The sequence below is a fragment of the Amblyomma mixtum genome, chromosome 10 (assembly GCF_055824585.1).
Source record: "Amblyomma mixtum isolate Tamu chromosome 10, ASM5582458v1, whole genome shotgun sequence".
Taxonomy (NCBI): Eukaryota; Metazoa; Arthropoda; class Arachnida; order Ixodida; family Ixodidae; genus Amblyomma; species Amblyomma mixtum.
This window is the reverse complement of record NC_143021.1, coordinates 102,286,533-102,303,976: the sequence shown is the minus strand read 5'-3', so window position 1 is coordinate 102,303,976 and position 17,444 is coordinate 102,286,533. Positions and strand designations below refer to the sequence as shown.

The 17,444-nt window shown below is 47.8% G+C and overlaps 1 protein-coding gene across 1 annotated transcript in view; it reads left to right on the top strand.

Moving 5' to 3' along the window:
- The window catches only part of LOC149326561 (uncharacterized), a 106,215-nt gene that overhangs the window by 40,280 nt on the left and 48,491 nt on the right, over positions 1-17,444 (top strand). Inside the window, exon 4 of the mRNA XM_089564615.1 lies at positions 9,362-9,413. Within this exon, the coding sequence (XP_089420741.1) occupies positions 9,362-9,413 (52 nt within the window). The remainder of the gene's footprint in view (positions 1-9,361; positions 9,414-17,444) is intronic.

The following is a 17,444-nucleotide window of genomic DNA, read 5'->3' as shown; positions in this document are numbered from 1 at the left end:
CGTTTCGTATTGCTCCTGTAAATGGAGGTTCCACCTCACCAACCACCCAGATGGGTCTTTTATGCTGGCCAGCCAGCATTACGAGTAGTGGTCACTGACAGCGCGAAAGGGTCTGCCGTAGACTTTTGCACGGAATTACTGATCGACCACATCAGCGCAACACATTCTTTCCGAGTCGGTGAACAGCTGAATTTCTGGCACGAAAGTGTACGGCTTGCGTAAGCGATGACTCGTTCTGCGCCGTCCTGCCACTGTACCAGGACCGCCAAGGCATACGTTGCTGGCATCGGTGTGTATGTCGGTTGGTACGGCGCCATCGAGGTAGGCGTGTGTAGGAGGACGTTGCACGCGGCGGCGTAGCTCTACGAAAGCATCGTCTTGGTCGCTTCCCCATAAGAACTGTCAGCGCTGTAAAGGGTTTAGTTATTCTGTACAAATCTTAGACAAATCGCCGATAGTAAGAGCACAGCCCCCAAAAACTGTGGAAGAGTATTCTTGTCAGTGGGGCGTGGGAAACTGGCGACAGCAGCGGTCTTGTCGTGATCTTGGAGAATACCGCGCGCTGTGCCCGATGAAGCGAAGCTCCAGAAAACCGAAATATCATATTTCTCAGCCATGGTCGTATGTTGCGCACAATGGAGCGACCGGAGCGCTGTGTGCAGCCGCTGGAAGTGTTGCTCGAAGGTGGGCGAGAAAATGACGACATAATCCGGGTATACGAGGCACGTCTGCCACTTGAGCCCAGTCAAGACAGTTTTCATCATGCGTTGGAAGGTTGCTGGCGCTGAGCAAATACCAAACGGGGGCTCCTTAAATTTGTATAGACCTTCAGGCGCCACAAAAACAGTTTTCTCGCGGTCTCGCTAGTAAACCTCTATCGGACAGTATCCGTTTTTGAGATCCCAGGATGAAAAGCACCTAGCATCACGTAGAGGGGCTGACGATCCGTGGCACGCCACACTTCACTCTATCTGGGTCGCTGGTAGGCTGGTGGAGCGTGGCCACGAGGGAAGCTCGGCGGGAGCATTGCTGGAGTCGCGGCATTGAGGTCGTACCCAGAGGCCTTACTTAGAACGATCGTATAAGTGGACCGTGCATCAAGCCGGCGAGGAACCTGAGAAATTTGGTGCTGCTGTGCTGCCAGGCGCCCCTCGACCCGGACGGCTTCACTCAGTAGCGGGAAAGATGGCGGATCGGAGGGCATTCGGAAGGCCTGCAGTTCCTCTCTGACGACAGGCCTGACCAGCACGCGTAGAAAGGTCGCGTCGCTACCGAGAGGCATAGTGGAGGGATCAGGCCCAAAGGTGTTGACGTCGTGATTGTATTGACGGGCTCGCTGTTCCAGCGTCTTTTCCATAGTGGCCGTCTCGAAGAGAAACTCTGCCGCAGTGCACGGTGGGCTGCGCACAAGTCCAGCGAAAAGCTCTTGCTTGATACCTCGTATGAGGTAGCGAAGCTTCTTGTCTTCAGTCATATTGTGATCCGCGCGTTTAAAAAAGGCGGGTCATGTCCTCGTACTACATGCGCACACTCTCGTTGTGGCGCTGGTCGTGCGAGTGTAACGCAGCTTCTGCTCGCTCTCGACGAACTGCATTCCAGAAAGTGGTTATCAGATTGCGGCTGAAGGCGTGCCAGGATGAAAACGAGGCTTCATGGTTTTGAACCATGTCCGAGCCCACTCTTCAAGCGCAAAATAGTCATTGGGGGGGCTTATGGGCATCGCTCAAGCCATTATAACGGGCAACGTGCTCGAAGATCTCGAGTCAATCCTCGGCGTCGTCGAACACGCCGCCATGAAACGACGGGGGTGTTCGTGGCTGGTAACAGAGGATTTGCGCCGAGAGCCTGGCCTCAGTTGCCATGGCAGCTGGTTCCTCCGAAGACCAAGGTTGCGTCGCCCTTGTTGATGCCGGAAGGAGTCCGGACTCAGGGGACCCGCCACTTAGATGACGGCCGTGGCGCTGCTGAGCGGTGAACTGGGGTGACATCTTTGCTGGTCGGTCGCTTACGCGGATCTGAAAGCGCATCCAGCACCTCCACCAGATTTGTTACGAATATTACTCGCCACGCAATCGGGGACAGAAGAACTGCTCGAGGCTGCCGAGCGGCCGCAAGCAAGATGGCGAGGCATTTCTACTTTCTCCCCTTCTGAGCTGTGTCTGTATCATCGGCACACGCAAGCACATGGATAAAAGGGATGGCCTCCAGGTCTCGAACAAGGGGAATAAAAGCCACATTAAGTAAAGTGGGTGCGATAACGAAGAATTGAGGCACTCCTCTATTGGAAGTGAAGCTACCAAAGGGCTTTCTGTACACTGAAGGTTCGATTTGTTAAAAAGGCGTGAATGGTTAGGAGAAAGCGGTGAGAAAGACCAAGAGTTTGAAAGGAGGCAAGAATGGTAGAGTCAGGTATGTTATCTTGTGCCTTTGTTACGTGTGTAGCGATCCCCGTTCGAACAAGGTGACTATGCGGAGAATGGTGAGTCACGCCAGCAGCCAAAGTAACGAGAACAACTTTCGATCCAATTTTGGGGGGGAAAGCGATTTGGGAATATGGGTAACAATTATGGGAATCCAGCCGTCATGACAAGCGTGTGGCGAGAAAGTTTTCGTAACGCTTGCAGTTGTTAGGTGTGAGGGAAATTGGGCGAAGGTCAATGAGACACTGGAGGCTGACCGGACTTTGGTATTGGAACCGCAGTGTAATGCTCCCACTCTCCCTGCATGACACTAGAATGCCCCACTTTAATTATTTATTTATTTATTTACCCTCAAGCCTTAGGAGGCGTTACAGAGGGGGTGGGTACAGGGTTAAACAAGATTCCAACAAAACAATTTGAAAAAGAGAGAGATAAAGCAAACGCGTGCAAGTACTCCTGCTTGGGCAGCACTGCTGCCGGCAGTATTTGGAAATAAATAAATATTGAAACATATGTTGCAGGGCTTAAGAAAAGAAACAAAATGCTCTAGACACAGCAAACGAGCGATAAGAAAAAAACACGAAATAAGCAGGGTAGACAGTCAAAAATATTTTAGCGCGTCATTGAATGCCACATGATCTTGAATATAGGCAATGGAGGGGGGAAGGTGGTTCCAGTCCGTTATAGTTTTTGCAAGCAAGAGTCAGAAAACAGATTTGCATGGCAGTGTGAGGCACGAACTTTATATGCCTGATCGACACGCGTTGATACGTAAGTAGGTTCAGAAAAGAGTTCGCTTTTCAGTAAAGGGTTATTGAAATAATTTTTTGAAACAGCCACAAACGGGAGATCTTCCTTCGAGTGTGCAAGTTTGATAGACCTAGTTGTGATTTCATTATGGAAACACTTGTAGTACGGGCATAATTAGACAGAATGAAGCGCACTCATCGATTTTGGATTGCTTCGGTGTCGTCGGTTAGTGTGGAAAGAGCTGGGTCCCATATTGCGGAGGCATATTCTAGTTTCGGTCGAATTAATGTTTGATACAAAATTACTTTGAGATTATTTTTAGCTTGAGCTAAGTTCCTACGCTGATAACCGAGAGTGTGATTAGCATTGCTCGTAATATATGTCACATGAACATGCCATGAAAAGTTGTTTGTGACGTAAACTCCGAGATATTTAAAGGATGTGACATTTTCGAGAGCTATGGAGTTAATTCTGTAGCAGTAAAGTGTACGCATGTTGGTACGGCGGGATATTGTCATGATTTTGCATTTACTGGCATTTAAAGTCATAAGCCAATTGTTACACCAGTGTGATATCGCTTTCAAGGTCGGACTGCAGGAGTATGTTATCATGAGCGTCTGTGATTTCGCGATAAAGAACACAGTCAGCGGCATAAAGCTTCATGGATGAGGAAACACAGTCAGGAAGGTCATTAACATACATTAGGAACAATAACGGGGCCAGAACAGAGCCTTGTGGGGCACCGGATTTTACAGAAGAAGTAGATGAAGTAAAATTGTTAGCTGTAACAAACTGGGAGCGTCTAAACAGGAAACACTCAATCCATTTTATGATGCAGGGGTCAATGTTCAGGTTTGGTTTATGGGGTTTAACGTCCGAAAGCGACGAAGGCTATGGGAGACGCCGTAGTGGAGGGCTCCGGAAATTTCGACCACCTGGGGTTCTTTAACGTGCACTGGCATCGCACAGTACACGGGCCTCTAGAATTTATCCTCCGAAGAAATTCTAGCCGCCGCGGCCGGGATCAAACCGGCGTCTTTTGGGTCAGCAGCCGAGCACCATAACCGCTGAGCCACCGCGGCGGCAACCAATGTTCAGAATGCTTAATTTTAGAAGGAGCAGGTTATGGGGGACTTTGTCGAAGGCTTTTGCGAAATCTAGGAAAATGCAATCAATTATTGATCCATGGTCTAGAGAAGACGCTATGCTGTTAGTAAGAGATAATAGCTGTGGTTCACACGAGTAGTGTTTGCGAAAACCGTGTTGGACAGGAGTAAAAAATAAGTTTATTTCGAGGAACGTTATGAGGTTAGAGTACATTATATGCTCTAATAATTTGCACGGGATGCTCGTTAATGTGGTTGGTCTATAATTAAGAGGAGAATGAGCATTACCGGATTTGAAAAGCGGAACCACCTTACCCACCTGTCAGTCCTGAGGCAAAATGCAGTGCTGTAGGGACTGTTCAAAAATGCTGGCCAAAATAACGGATGAATATACTTCAGTGTTCTTCAAAAATTTTGAATTAACCTCATCAACACCACAAGAAGATGAAATCTTCATCGCTGGAAGTGTCAAGTAGCGTTTGAAAAGCTGTCCCTTCCAAGTTACGGAATTGGGAGTTGTGTGTGCCGTCGTGCCCGGCAGAAGGGGCAGTTTCGAGGCGTTCAGTACATGCCAGCAGCTCTGCCATGGTTAGGTAAGAAGTAATATCATCGGAGGGCTCTGCAACCGACAAGTCAGGAAGAGATGTAGAGGTGCAGTTATGGTGTGGAAAAAACTGGCGGGCCGCTTGTTGTGCAAATGCATCCTCATCCAGATTCAGCGCAAGGCGAATGCTCTCTGTGTAATTTGCAAGCTGAGAAGGGCGCTCCATGGCATGAAACACTCTCCAAAGATGTCGATTGCCCACCGTAGAGGACAGGCAGACGCACCATGCATCCACGGGTTGCCTGCTTTATACCTTTGCATAGTGCCGCGCACGTGCGGTAGTCAGGTGAAAAGCTGGAAGAGCCGAGGGGTCATCAGGGTGACAGAAGCATACTGTTCCGCTTGGCGAGGAAAAGCCCACACATTTAGGATGTGTGTGTCTGGGGCATCTTTCTTTGCAGTAGTGGTAATAGTGTGAGTCACGAGAACAGCAGAGAGAGTAGACAGTGCTTGCTAAAGACGGGTCCACTCTCAGCACATCCAGACTTGATTATCTGTTTGAAGGGTTCGTACAATATTGCAAGTTCTGGAGCTCTTGTTCTCTTCGCTTATTTTTAAACTAAAACAAGAATATTTGCGGTAACCCTGTAAGCCGAGTCCTTTTTACAGGTGTTACTACGTTTACGAGAATTCACTCTAAGAAACCAAAGTATGAGACATGTCCTTCTTTTCTCGAGTGCGCACCGTGCCTTCTACAAGATAACGATTATCCCAACTTTGATCGTCACACCATCGCAGATATGTTTGCGTGTTATATCACTAAGATGGCATTCAAAAAGTTCTTAAAGAATTCCCAGAACCTCGGGAACTCAGCCAAGATGTCGCACATGCCGGTGAATACGAAATATAAAGTATTTCTCTTGCTTTTAATTATGTATGCCGTAAGGGTAAAATAGTGGAGTACACATTGCCTCGTATAAATATTTGTTACGTAATATCACTTTTTCGCAGTACATCATTCAACTGGAAAAGTTACCTAGGAAAAGTTTTGCATGAACATCGCCAGTAATTATTTTCATGGCCACCAACTCTTCATGCAACAATTTTCTCATATATAGGAGGGTTTCACTATAACAACCAATATGTCCAAACAGGTCCCATCGGCAGGCTTCGCTTCGTCTGCTATTAACGTTTTTGCAATGGTCAAAAACGTTCCCATTTTCTTTCATACGACAATCTTAACTCCTCGATGGGACAGATGGGAGAATAAACCGTTATTTTCAATATTTTCACGACACTACATTACAATATTTCAATATTCAAAACTTTTTATCTAATAATGGTGGACATTACAGCACGTTATCTATGATTAGCAGGTTTTCAAATGTTACTTTTAAAATACTTCAAAATACCACGAATGATACCCTATTTCCTAGAACTGCAAATGGTCCCTCAATGCATTGAAAAAAATCGGAGTCCTGTAAGACCTCGTTATGGCGAAATATTGGCTGTAACGAATGAATGATTTTTCCCTTTGGAAGCACTCACTGATACGCATGTATCGCCTAAGCCCCAAGAAACCTCCTCTGATTATTTGCCGCTTAGTTTACCGATTTCTAACTGCAGGAAACGCTTTCAGGACCTCTTGACGTTAGACAATCAGATTATCGCCTACGGCCAGCGCTGTCGACCGCCGCGTAAAAGATGGTGAACACTGTTTCCTTCTATAGGGAGGGCCGCATGGTGCGTTTCGTCGATCGATACAATGGCTTCGGAGAAGAAAATCTTTGACGCAGGTGCACCAATGATCGTCGAATCTCAGGCGCGCGGCCCGCTGCCCTTCTCCATTTCCCCCATTTCTACAACCTGCTTACTGAGCGCTGTGAGCACTTTGTGCTTCTCAGGCTTCAGGTGCAGTAATTTTTCCGTTTTCGAGGTATGGTCGATAGGTTTTATTTATTTATTTATTTATTCAATACTGCAAGCCTTTACGGCCCAAGCAGGAGGGGCGTACATATGACATCAGTATACAGAATGAAGATAGCAAATAATAATCTGAAAACACTTGTTCTTTGGGCAATAGAATATGAGCAAAACAAGGACTAAACGAAATGCAAACCGAGCTCTTCATTTGGGATAGTCATAAACATAAACAAACAGAAGTAAGCCGATTAATGAAATATCCATAAATGAAATGGCAAACATGCAGCAAGGAAAAAACACCATCAGTTTGGGCAACCAAAAAGCACACAACAAAAACATATAAGAGCAATTCAAGGTTTCCATTGAATCAATGCTGGTTAGAAGAGGCAGAGGTAAGTTGTTACAATCTGTTATCATGCGAGGAAAAAAAGAATATTTAAAAACATTAGTTCTGATGCTGTATGGCGTTAGAGAGTCATCGTGTCAAAGTTCGGCGTGCCGTAAGTAGTGTTATGTATGGATCAGGAGTTAGAGCAAGAAGGTTATATTTGGTTTGGTTTGTGGGGTTTAACGTCCCAAAGCGACTAAGGCTATGAGAGACGCCGTAGTGAAGGGCTCCGGAAATTTCGACCACCTGGGGTTCTTTAAAGTGCACTGACATCGCACAGTACGCGGGACTCTAGAATTTCTCCTCCAAAGAAATTCTAGCCGCCGCGCCCGGGATCGAACCCGCGTCTTTTGGGTCAGCAGCCGAGCACCATAGCCACTGAGCCACCGCGGCAGCTGAAGGCTATATTTAAGAAGTACATGAATTTTAAGCGCTGAATTTTTTCTTCTACGTTCCAGTGTCGGTATTCCATGTTGTTTCATTAGCACTGTCGGGGAATCAGTTGTACGGTACTTAGAAAAAATAAACCTGACTGCCTTACGCTGGATTCTTTCGATAGTGTCAATGTTAGTTTTGGTATAAGGGTACCATACTACTCATGCGTATTCAAGTTTTGGTCTTATTAATGATCTATAAGCTAAAAGTTTAGTTTCGGCGGGGGCGTGCTTCAATTTACGACGGAGAAGGCAAAGTTTCCGAAAGGCTGTGTCACATACGTTAGTTATGTCAGTGTTCCAGTTTAGGCTATTTGTTAGCGTGACGCCCAGATATTTATAACGGTTTGACAGTGCGTTTAGTGAGCTTTACTGCATCCACGCCCCGCCGGTTTTCGAAGACGGGCATTCGCTGCATCAATGGAAAAGAAAAGTTCAAGACAACGTTCGGCAACCAGTTGGTCAAAGCGGGAATAGCGACTTCATGTCTATAGGCTTCATTGCGGATATCGTGCTCCCATAGGGCTGAGACAAACTTCAAAGGGCCGGTTCAGACGCTTAGGAACGCTGGTTTTTCGGTTAACGTGAGTTCAGCTTTATTTTTACACATGGTATAAACAAAAAGAGGGGCATATTCTCCTCCTTTCAGGCCTTGCGAAACATCCATTCATCTACAGTAGTTCTCGCTTCAAGTGCTTCGATCATTTTTCGATCTTATGCGTATTCATACGTTTTGCAAAAGCAATAGCGCTTGATTATTTCGCACATTGCCACAAACATGGTACGTCCCAAACCCTACTGTCATCCCTGTTTGTTTCTAGTTCGGCAACCTCTTCAGGAAGTATAGAAGAAGTAGCATGAGAGGGGTACATGCACACCTTGCTGTACCGAAATCAGGGCCCACCATTAATACACATGTTGATCTCTAATCGGAGCACCTTTTGCAATGGCACGGCTAGAGGACACTTTTAGAGCAAATATCAATTTCACGAGCTCCAACACAAGGAGTAGCTTTTTACAAGGCCATTACTGTCGGCTAGTGAGCAAGGCAAAATTATCCGTAACGCCAATGGCGGGCAAGTTAAGAAGCCCAGGACAGCTCGCTTTCGATTGGAAACGAGGTCGTAAACACAGCCAGTGGCTTCGTAGACGCCCCGAAAGGGATCCGTCCGTCATCCGTCCTGTCGTGGTAGACGCCACGACAGGACGGATGAAAAGATGACAAATCATATACATTTCATTGTCACTGCTGATACCACCATTTCAGTATGGGATCAGTTCTGGACTAGATTATACGCCGTGGAATGGGTGACATGAAGTGTTCTATTTAGGTTTTTAGTTTTTATTATTAGGTTTTACTCTTTTAGGTTTTTTCGCGTTGACGCCATTTGCAGATGAAGGTTGGGCAGTTGTCTAACATTGGCGTGTTGATGGTAAAAGGGAATTCGTGTTTACAAGCCTGGCTTCTCCAATCCACACTGCACAAGCTCTTATGCTCCCCGAATGAGAGCCGAAGTGAGATCGTGTGCGCTGCCGTCGTTGTGACAGCCGTGATTGTATTGTACCGATTAGGTGTCGGGAAAGGCTTTCAGATGCGTGACGAAGAAAAGGAAGCGCCTGTGCATGGCGCCTAGCAGTGTGGTGAAGAGGGACCGGAATTGCATATTTGAACGATGATAGTCTCCAACCCCCACTGTTAAAATTGTGAAAACTTGGTGCAAAAAATGCTGCCATTTCAGTGATATTCAAACCTATCTTGATATCCTGATACTACAAGCAGAGGGTTTTCTTTGCAGATGTACTTCAATAACAACAAGATGGACAGGGCCTACGTGAAAAAAGCAAAAGGTGAGCACCCTTGCTTTTATGTCAGCCACTGCCGCTTACTCTGCGCTCAGATCCTCTTTCTATGTCAAGTGCTAGAAAATAATGAAGCCCCCCGCAGTTCAAGACTTATACTCCAGCCAGCTGGAGCCAGCTGCCAGCCAGCTGCCAAACGGGCGTTGTTTGTGGTTGATCCTTCAATGCCCACACATGTGGAGGCCCTTGTGCTCGGTCGCCGTAAGCAGACCGGTTGTGGAGCGCTAGACCGGAGCACAACGGTGCACCCCTTTCAAAGCGTTTGATGGGCGTCAGACGCAACGCTCGCACTCGAGAGCCCCGCAATGCGGGTACGAAAGGCGAAGGCATCAGAACGCAGCCAACTAAAGAACAGATCCGCGGCACACACACCCCAGCGTGTTCTTTGCATTCTTCTAATTTATTCTCGTACTGCTATTATAGCACAACTAAGTTAGGTCTGCATAAATCCAGGACAAAATACGGAGAACACGAGTTTATCATCTGAATCTTGTTCTCGAATTGACCAGCCGCTCACCCCGTGCATTCATAACATTTCGTTGTGACCCATTTTTTATCAGTTCGTTGCGATATGTCCTCCAGTAGAACCTAATTTTACACTCCTATGAATAACTGTCCTCAGAGAGGCACTAAATGATATACCGTGGTTTGCCCTGTACAGCCCGCACACTATACACGTGTGAAAGCTGAAGGTTTGCGCTGTGCGGACTGTCAGAGATGCGCATCGTATACTATGCTTTTTTTGGATACTGCCGAATGTGCCGTGGCATTTCGAAAACCTTTTCCGTTAGGAGGTTCGGCGACACTTCCTTTATGCATGTGCACAGATTTTTACGAATTTGTTACACGTCTGTCTCCTGCTGGCTATATATCACCGCGTACTGCCAATCTCGATTTTTTTTTTCTAAAGCGAAAGTTTTGCTGGTGTAGTGAAGCCACGGTCATCGGCGCGCAATTCGACCTTCAAGTGGAGGTGTTACAGCCAGCTGACACTCCGCGTCACAACCCGCAGCTCCAAACGAGCACATCCGCCGTGCCAGCCGCCATATCGGCAGCTGTGGTCACGTGGCTAATCACATGACTCACCATTTCCCTGAAAAAGAAGCTGGCGCCGCTCTCACGGCATTCGCATTGCAGTTCTCGTTAAGGACAGAGCGAGTCGGCCGCAGGTTGTCGCCGGGATGATTTTGCTCAACCAGGCATAGTTAAGCTAGGCTGCAACCATTTTTTTTTCGGCCACAATGAAGCCTTCCAGACTATAAGCTGAGTGGGGACGCTATCCCGGAATTTCCGACGGTAAAAAGCGGCATGTGACTTTTCGAGTGTCACGATTCTAAATTTGCAGTTTATATTAATAGTTCTTAGACAGGCCGCAGAATTACGCAAAGAGCTCAAGATTATCGACACCCTGAGAATTCCTGCAGCTTTGCGTCATGATAATCCTTCGTCCGAAATCTCGACTGCGTCTTGGCATTCACACTAGGAAAGTAGCCCTGCTTTCATGCCAAACACCCACGAAATGGGAAAGTACTGCAGTAAGAGCGGATTATATAGGAGGATACAAAACGACGTTCGGCTCAAGCTCAGCCTTAATGCATCCTGTGTGAGGCCGATGAGCGCAATAACTTCAGAAGCCTTTGTTAGGCTCAGACTGTCAGTGTCACTCGCCATGACAAAACGTCGCGGCGGTAGAATGTGACGAAAAATGATGTGGCAAAAAGAACTGCTCCACGCAAACACTCAGGCCATAAAGGGCCAACCATGCAGCGGAGCAAGCACAGCAAACAACGTGTGACTGCTTCTCTGCAGCAACAAGGACGGCTCCGACAAGCGCAGCCCGCTTGTCATCAGCAAGAGCGCGAAGCCGTGGTGCTTCGCAGGCGGTAAGCGCTTTCATCGGTGCGCATGACGACGAAATCGCGGTGCAGTTGTTGGCCGACTGTGAAACTCGCACCACGATGCTCCCGTCCACGAAAAGGACGCAAGCCAAGATGACAGAATATTTTGGAAATAAATGATATTTATGAACAGTGCAGTCAGATCTTGGTTTTTTGGAGCTGATTTCGCCACAAAGAAATTTCCGCTTCACCGAAATTTTCCGCGCACCCCGTGAATTTCGTTCTAGCGGGGTTCGACTGTACTTGAAGCCAGGTTTTCACGACGCCAAAACTTTTCCCGTCATTAAATCAGAGCTAAGAGCTACTAGTGTTGCCGACACGGGGCGCGCCACCTTTAGTTGCTAGTGCTTGGTCCGATGAAGTAGCTTATGCCTACCTCAGCACTCCACAGTGTTCAAGCCGTCTTACACGCAGGCAAGCCACTGCCATGCGCGATGGCGAAAGGGAAATCAAAGATGTTGCCAAATATTTCCTGTGTTTACTGTGCGTTTTCACTTATTTTTAATTATACGTACTGCAGCGCAATGGAGATGCTTGGTCATCTGTGTTGAGCAAAAATATTCATATAGGAGGTAGTATCAAATTTGGTTTTAAACATCATATTTGCTGATAGTGCAAGTGACCAGATTACGAACTACGTATACAAAATAAATACAATCAGCAAAGACGCACAGGGACTAGAGAAGATAATATATGACCAAAATACCTGAGTAAAAGTCTAACTCTTTCGTTAACACGCCTATTCAAATCGATCACCGGTAATCGATGCAATAAATGGTCGATTAAGACATGCTGAAATCATTACTTGTGCATCTAGTGCCACCCATTGGTTAGTCTTGGCATTGCATTTGTAGAACCAGCTCAAATTGTCCCACTCTGGCGACGCTCTGATTTTTTATGGAAATTTTGAGAACTAATGTGCATGTGTTGCGAAAGGGAACCTGGCAGCCGCGCTTGAAAAAAAAAAGCCTGGCACTCGTGGTAATGCAGCATTAACATCAAATTTTGTGATCACAAGATTTCCAGGAAGTATCCAATCATATTGTCGGCTTTGTTATCCAACTGCGTTGAGTGGTGATAATTACCCGAAAATTATGCCAGCTATTGATTAGCGAGCTCTGACCCTATGTCCTGGTGGGTTTATTCCACGAAGACGCATTTTTGAACGTCTGCCGCCAGTCCAAGATCTACGCTTGGCAACACCTCTCGACACCGGAATTTCAAAGGAGCGCCCACTTCGACCAACTTTCTTTTAGTATGGAGCTCACCAAACAGCTGCTAGAACTTGACGAAGAAGAAGTTGCCCATGTAGATCCTCGCCCAAAAGAAGTGCCGCACCATCCGCAAAAGATTCCGAAAAGGCGAAACTGCAGGATGTGCTATCAGGAGCGAAAAGTTGAACAGAAGACGAACGTCTTCTGCGGAAAGTGCGGAGTGCACCTTTACCTTACGAAAACCAGGAACTGCTTCACCGCATGGCACGAGAACCGAGGCTCTTTCTACGTGTAATTATTTGTGTACCTTAAGAACGACACTGTACAGATAGTTTATTTTTTATGCGAAGCATATTGCTAGAGCTACCACTAACGCCGTCGCCGTGGGACCCCCACGTGACACCGCGACGTCACACCACGTGACATCGGATGAGAGAGCTGGCCTCCACCTCGCGCCGTCGCCGTGGGACCCCTAGCCATCACGCCACGTGACACCGTGACGTGACACCACGTGACATCGGATGAGAGAGCCGGCCTCCACCTCGCGCCGTCGCCGTGGGACCCCTAGCCGTCACACCCGCGCATTCCCGCGCATTTCGAACGCGCGTTCACACTCGGTGTAGGTGAAACGCTCGCTCCACCGGGCAGGCAGACGCGGCTTCCGTGGCAATCCAGGCGCTCACCCAACGCGCGTCTCGGGGTTAGTCGGCGTTCCGCTGTAGCCATGCCGTTGTCTTCCCCCACGACGAAGGCTTCTAGTGGTTGTATTAAAATGACCAAGTATTCAACCAAGGAAAGCCATGTATTACCAAGCCTAGCCACTAATATGCTTCGCATTCCCCAGGCTTAGCCAAGCTGAGCCTCAGCAATTTTTTACTCAGCGCTCCTGAGTGATTTGCCTTCAAAACGTATATCCTAAATTTTCTCTGGTTATATTGCGTCCGTAGATATCATGCCTTTACTATCATGTTTTTTTCAAATCGCCACAAAAATGGCATTGTTTTGAATTTTTGTGTGTTCCCTAATAAATGTTTTGCTCTCTAACTTATGTTTTTGGAAAGAGCTTTCTATAATGTGGAATTTTGTGAGCTGCAACGTGGGCTGCAATGTTATTTTTGCTTGCAAACAATTATCGTACGAGACCTATGAAAAACGACCGTTTTCTCGCAGTAACGAAAGAGTTAAAGCTGGTGTGTGGGCGTGGTTTCAAATGATTTTGTCTTCGATGGCAGTTACAAATCTTTCCACGCAGCGAGTCAAAGCATAGCGTGCTGTGTTTACTATAGCCACTCAGCGTTGTAGTGTAGCTGCTGTGCCCTCTGTAAGCAAAAATGATGCAAAGCAGCAGTGCATAGCGCGCAGTAAATTGGTTTTCGCTGGAAATGTTTGCGTTTGATAGCGATGCTTATCACTGCTAGATCTCTTTTATTTAGTAACGCAGCAGTTCATATGACAGGGAGGGCGCTTACTGAATCAAGAGCTTTTGCCTTTTTCGCGAGCACCTTTGTCGAGAAGAAGCCTTAAGTCACCTCACTTCGCATTGCCGGCAATGCAGCCGGCGAGGCGAGCTCGCACGCACCGCGTGACCTGGCGTTACTTGCTATGTTCTGACCGACGAAGAATCATTTGCACGCCTCCGTTCTCAGCATCATTAATGTGGTCATCGCCACAGAGAAGTCCCTGTCCTACATAGTGGCGCGTACTGCCGTCCCGTTCTACTTCTGGGTTACATCCATCAATCGTTTGGCGTCCCGTACAAGGCGTGGCGTTGTGATGGGCGCGATGTCCTCTGTGGAAAAAAAAATAGCTGAGGTTTAGCTCTGGTTAAACCGGGCAAGTTGCGTAAGCAGAGTGGAGCCTGGTGGAGTGCGGCTGAAACGGTTGCTATGGCAACGGCGCTCCATCTGTTTGACCTCGCTGCTTCTAAAGGTCAACCGTGGCCGCCACCGGGAGGTACCCGACGGATCGAAACCTGGCGCAGTATTGTTGTTTTTATTTTTATTTTTCATGTGGTAATTTGCTGTGATGTTACTGTTTATTTCTTTTCTTTCCTTTTTTATTTGTTATTTTTGTTACTTTTCATTTCCATTTTTTCTTTTCTTATTGTCATTTTTTAATTTATTTCATTTTATTTATGAGTCCCATGCATTCACTAGATGAGCCTTTATTCATTGCTGAAACCCTGAGCCTTCGTGGCGGACGGGAACCGGCGTACGCCACGAAGGCTGAGGGTTTCAGCAATGTATAAACCAGTTTGATTGAAGTTTTCCCCCTTTTAAGGCGGAAGCCTTTAATGCCTCATCGTTGTAAGCAGGAGCTGTCGACAGAAATGTCACGCTTTTCAATTGGTAGAAACGGTCGTGACGTCACAGTGCGCGAATTTCAAACGGCGCCAATTGTACTTCGGTTACTAACCATGCAACCAAATGAAGGGATCGTATAGTGATGCTTTAACTAAGTTTGACTTTGTTTAGTTATTTGCTTACTTAACCAATTAGTCTAATTAACCTTTCTAGTCAGACCAGATAAATAAATAAAACCGTGTTGAAAATTGGCCGAGCTTGGGAATCGAACCCCGGTCTCCGGAGTGCGAGTCGAGCATGCTACCACTCCGCCATGCCAGCTCGAAGGTTTGGAATGAACAAAGGTGCGTCTAGTGCATACGGTGTCTTCGTTCACTCCCATCTTCCTCCCTTCCCGTTGCGGCGAGGTATAGGTGTCCACCGAGATATGACAGACAGATGCATTTCCTTTCCTCAAAAACCAATTTACTGACGAGCAAGGCGTATTTGTCCGCGTTTCAGATTGGTCGAAATTGTCGTGACGCGCGAATTTTGACGGGTGTCAACCGAAATATGTGAGGCAGTGACTGCGCAACTTCCTTTCCTCAAATACAATTTTCGACTGGTGTCTACTGACGTATGTGAAACCGTTACTGCGTAATATCCTTTCCTCAAATACAATTTTCATTCTCTTCATTACGCCCCTCTTTCTTCTTTCACTCACACTTGCTCCCTTCCTGTACGGTGCGGCTCAGGTGTCCACCGAGATGACAAAGAATTACAGCCCCGTTTCCTTTCCTCAAAAAGCGTTGCGTTCAAAGGGCAACGCATCGCGCCGAACGGGTGGTGGCGTTCCTTGGACTCCGTGGTGGTGGTGGTGAAGAGCATTTATTTAGTTATTTACAGAGAGGTGCTCGGGGAGAGGCCCCTAATGGGTCTCACCCCTTACAATACTAGGCGGAGTCTCTCATTCCGGGATCCCGTTGGTCGAGACCGCTACACATGTCCGCCGAACCAGGGCCTGTTGGGCCGATAGTTCCTGGCAGCTGAGCAGGGCCGCCTCCCAGTCCTCTCGGGTAGGGGAAGGGGTGATTGGGGTGAGAGAAGGATTTTTTCTGCATGCCCAAACCATGTGGAAGGTGTCGGCCACCTCCCCACAGAATGGTTTCAGTGCTGCCCCTAAAGCGGTCTGACCCACCTGTACACATTCTAAATATTTACTGCCCACCGAAACTTAACAACGTGACGTTCAATGAAATTTTCACTCAAGCTATGCAGGTGGCGGGTAGGGATCCCCTCCTAATCGTCGGCCATTTCAACGCCCCGAGCAGGCTATGGGGATACCCCCGGGAGGACAGGCGTGGGAGGAAGCTTGCGGAACTTCTTTCCACACTTGGACTCACCCTGCACACTGACCCCGCCAACCCAACACGTGTCGGCAATTCCATTCAACGAGATACTTGCCCGGACCTCACATTTACACGCAACATACGACATGCCGACTGGCTGAATACAGAGGACACTCTAGGTAGTGATCACTGTATAATCAACACAACCATTTACATGCGTCCCATGAAACGCCCACTAAAACAAGCTCGTATCCCTGACTGGACGACTTTCCGCACCTCTCTACCTATTGTAGACCCCCTCCAGTCTGGATACGACGCCTGGTCCAGATCGCTCACTTTTACACTCACACAACACGAACAGCAGATACAGCTTACAGAAACACAAACAGACGTGGACAACCACCTTCTCCACCTTTGGGAGGCCCGTCGCAGCCTCACGAAGCGATGGAAGAAACAGAAACATAACAGACGCCTAAAGAACCGCATCCTCGAACTCACAAAACAGGCAGCGGAATATGCTACTCAGCTAGCCGACACTAACTGGGTGGACCGGTGCAACGCGGCTGCTCGCCAGATGTCTGGCCGCAACACGTGGCGCCTGTTCCGCGCTCTCATCGATCCAATACAAACACGCACGGAAACCCAACGCCATTTACATAGGGCCTTGCACAACTTTACAGGAACGACAAAACAACTAGCGCACACGCTCAGGGATCGCTACCTGTGCACCACTAAGGACCCCCGGCAGGCGGCGTACTCGTATGCAGGCGAAGAGAACACGGAGCTGGACAAGCCATTCCAGCTCCACGACCTCCGGGCGGCCTTGAGCAAAATGAAGCGGGGCACTGCACCCGGGCGCGACAAGGTTACGGTCAAGCTCTTGGCCAACCTTCCCGACGCAGCCTACGCCGCCCTCCTCAAATACATCAATAGCATTTGGGACGGAGAGACTCCTCTCCCTCTCGATTGGAAATCGGCTCTCGTGACCTTTATTCCGAAAGCCGGCAAACCTATTGATGTGGAGAACCTTCGCCCCATCTCCCTCACGTCTTGTGTCGGCAAGCTGATGGAGACGATGGTGCGCGACAGACTCTCCGATTTTCTAGAAACACAGCACACTTTCGCGGACACCATGTTCGGTTTTCGCCCTCACAAGTCTGCACAGGATATACTTCTGCAGCTTCACCACGACATCTTAGATCCTGTCGAATGTTCCCACAACGACAAGGTGGTCCTGGCCTTGGATCTTAAAGGCGCATTCGACAACGTCAAACAC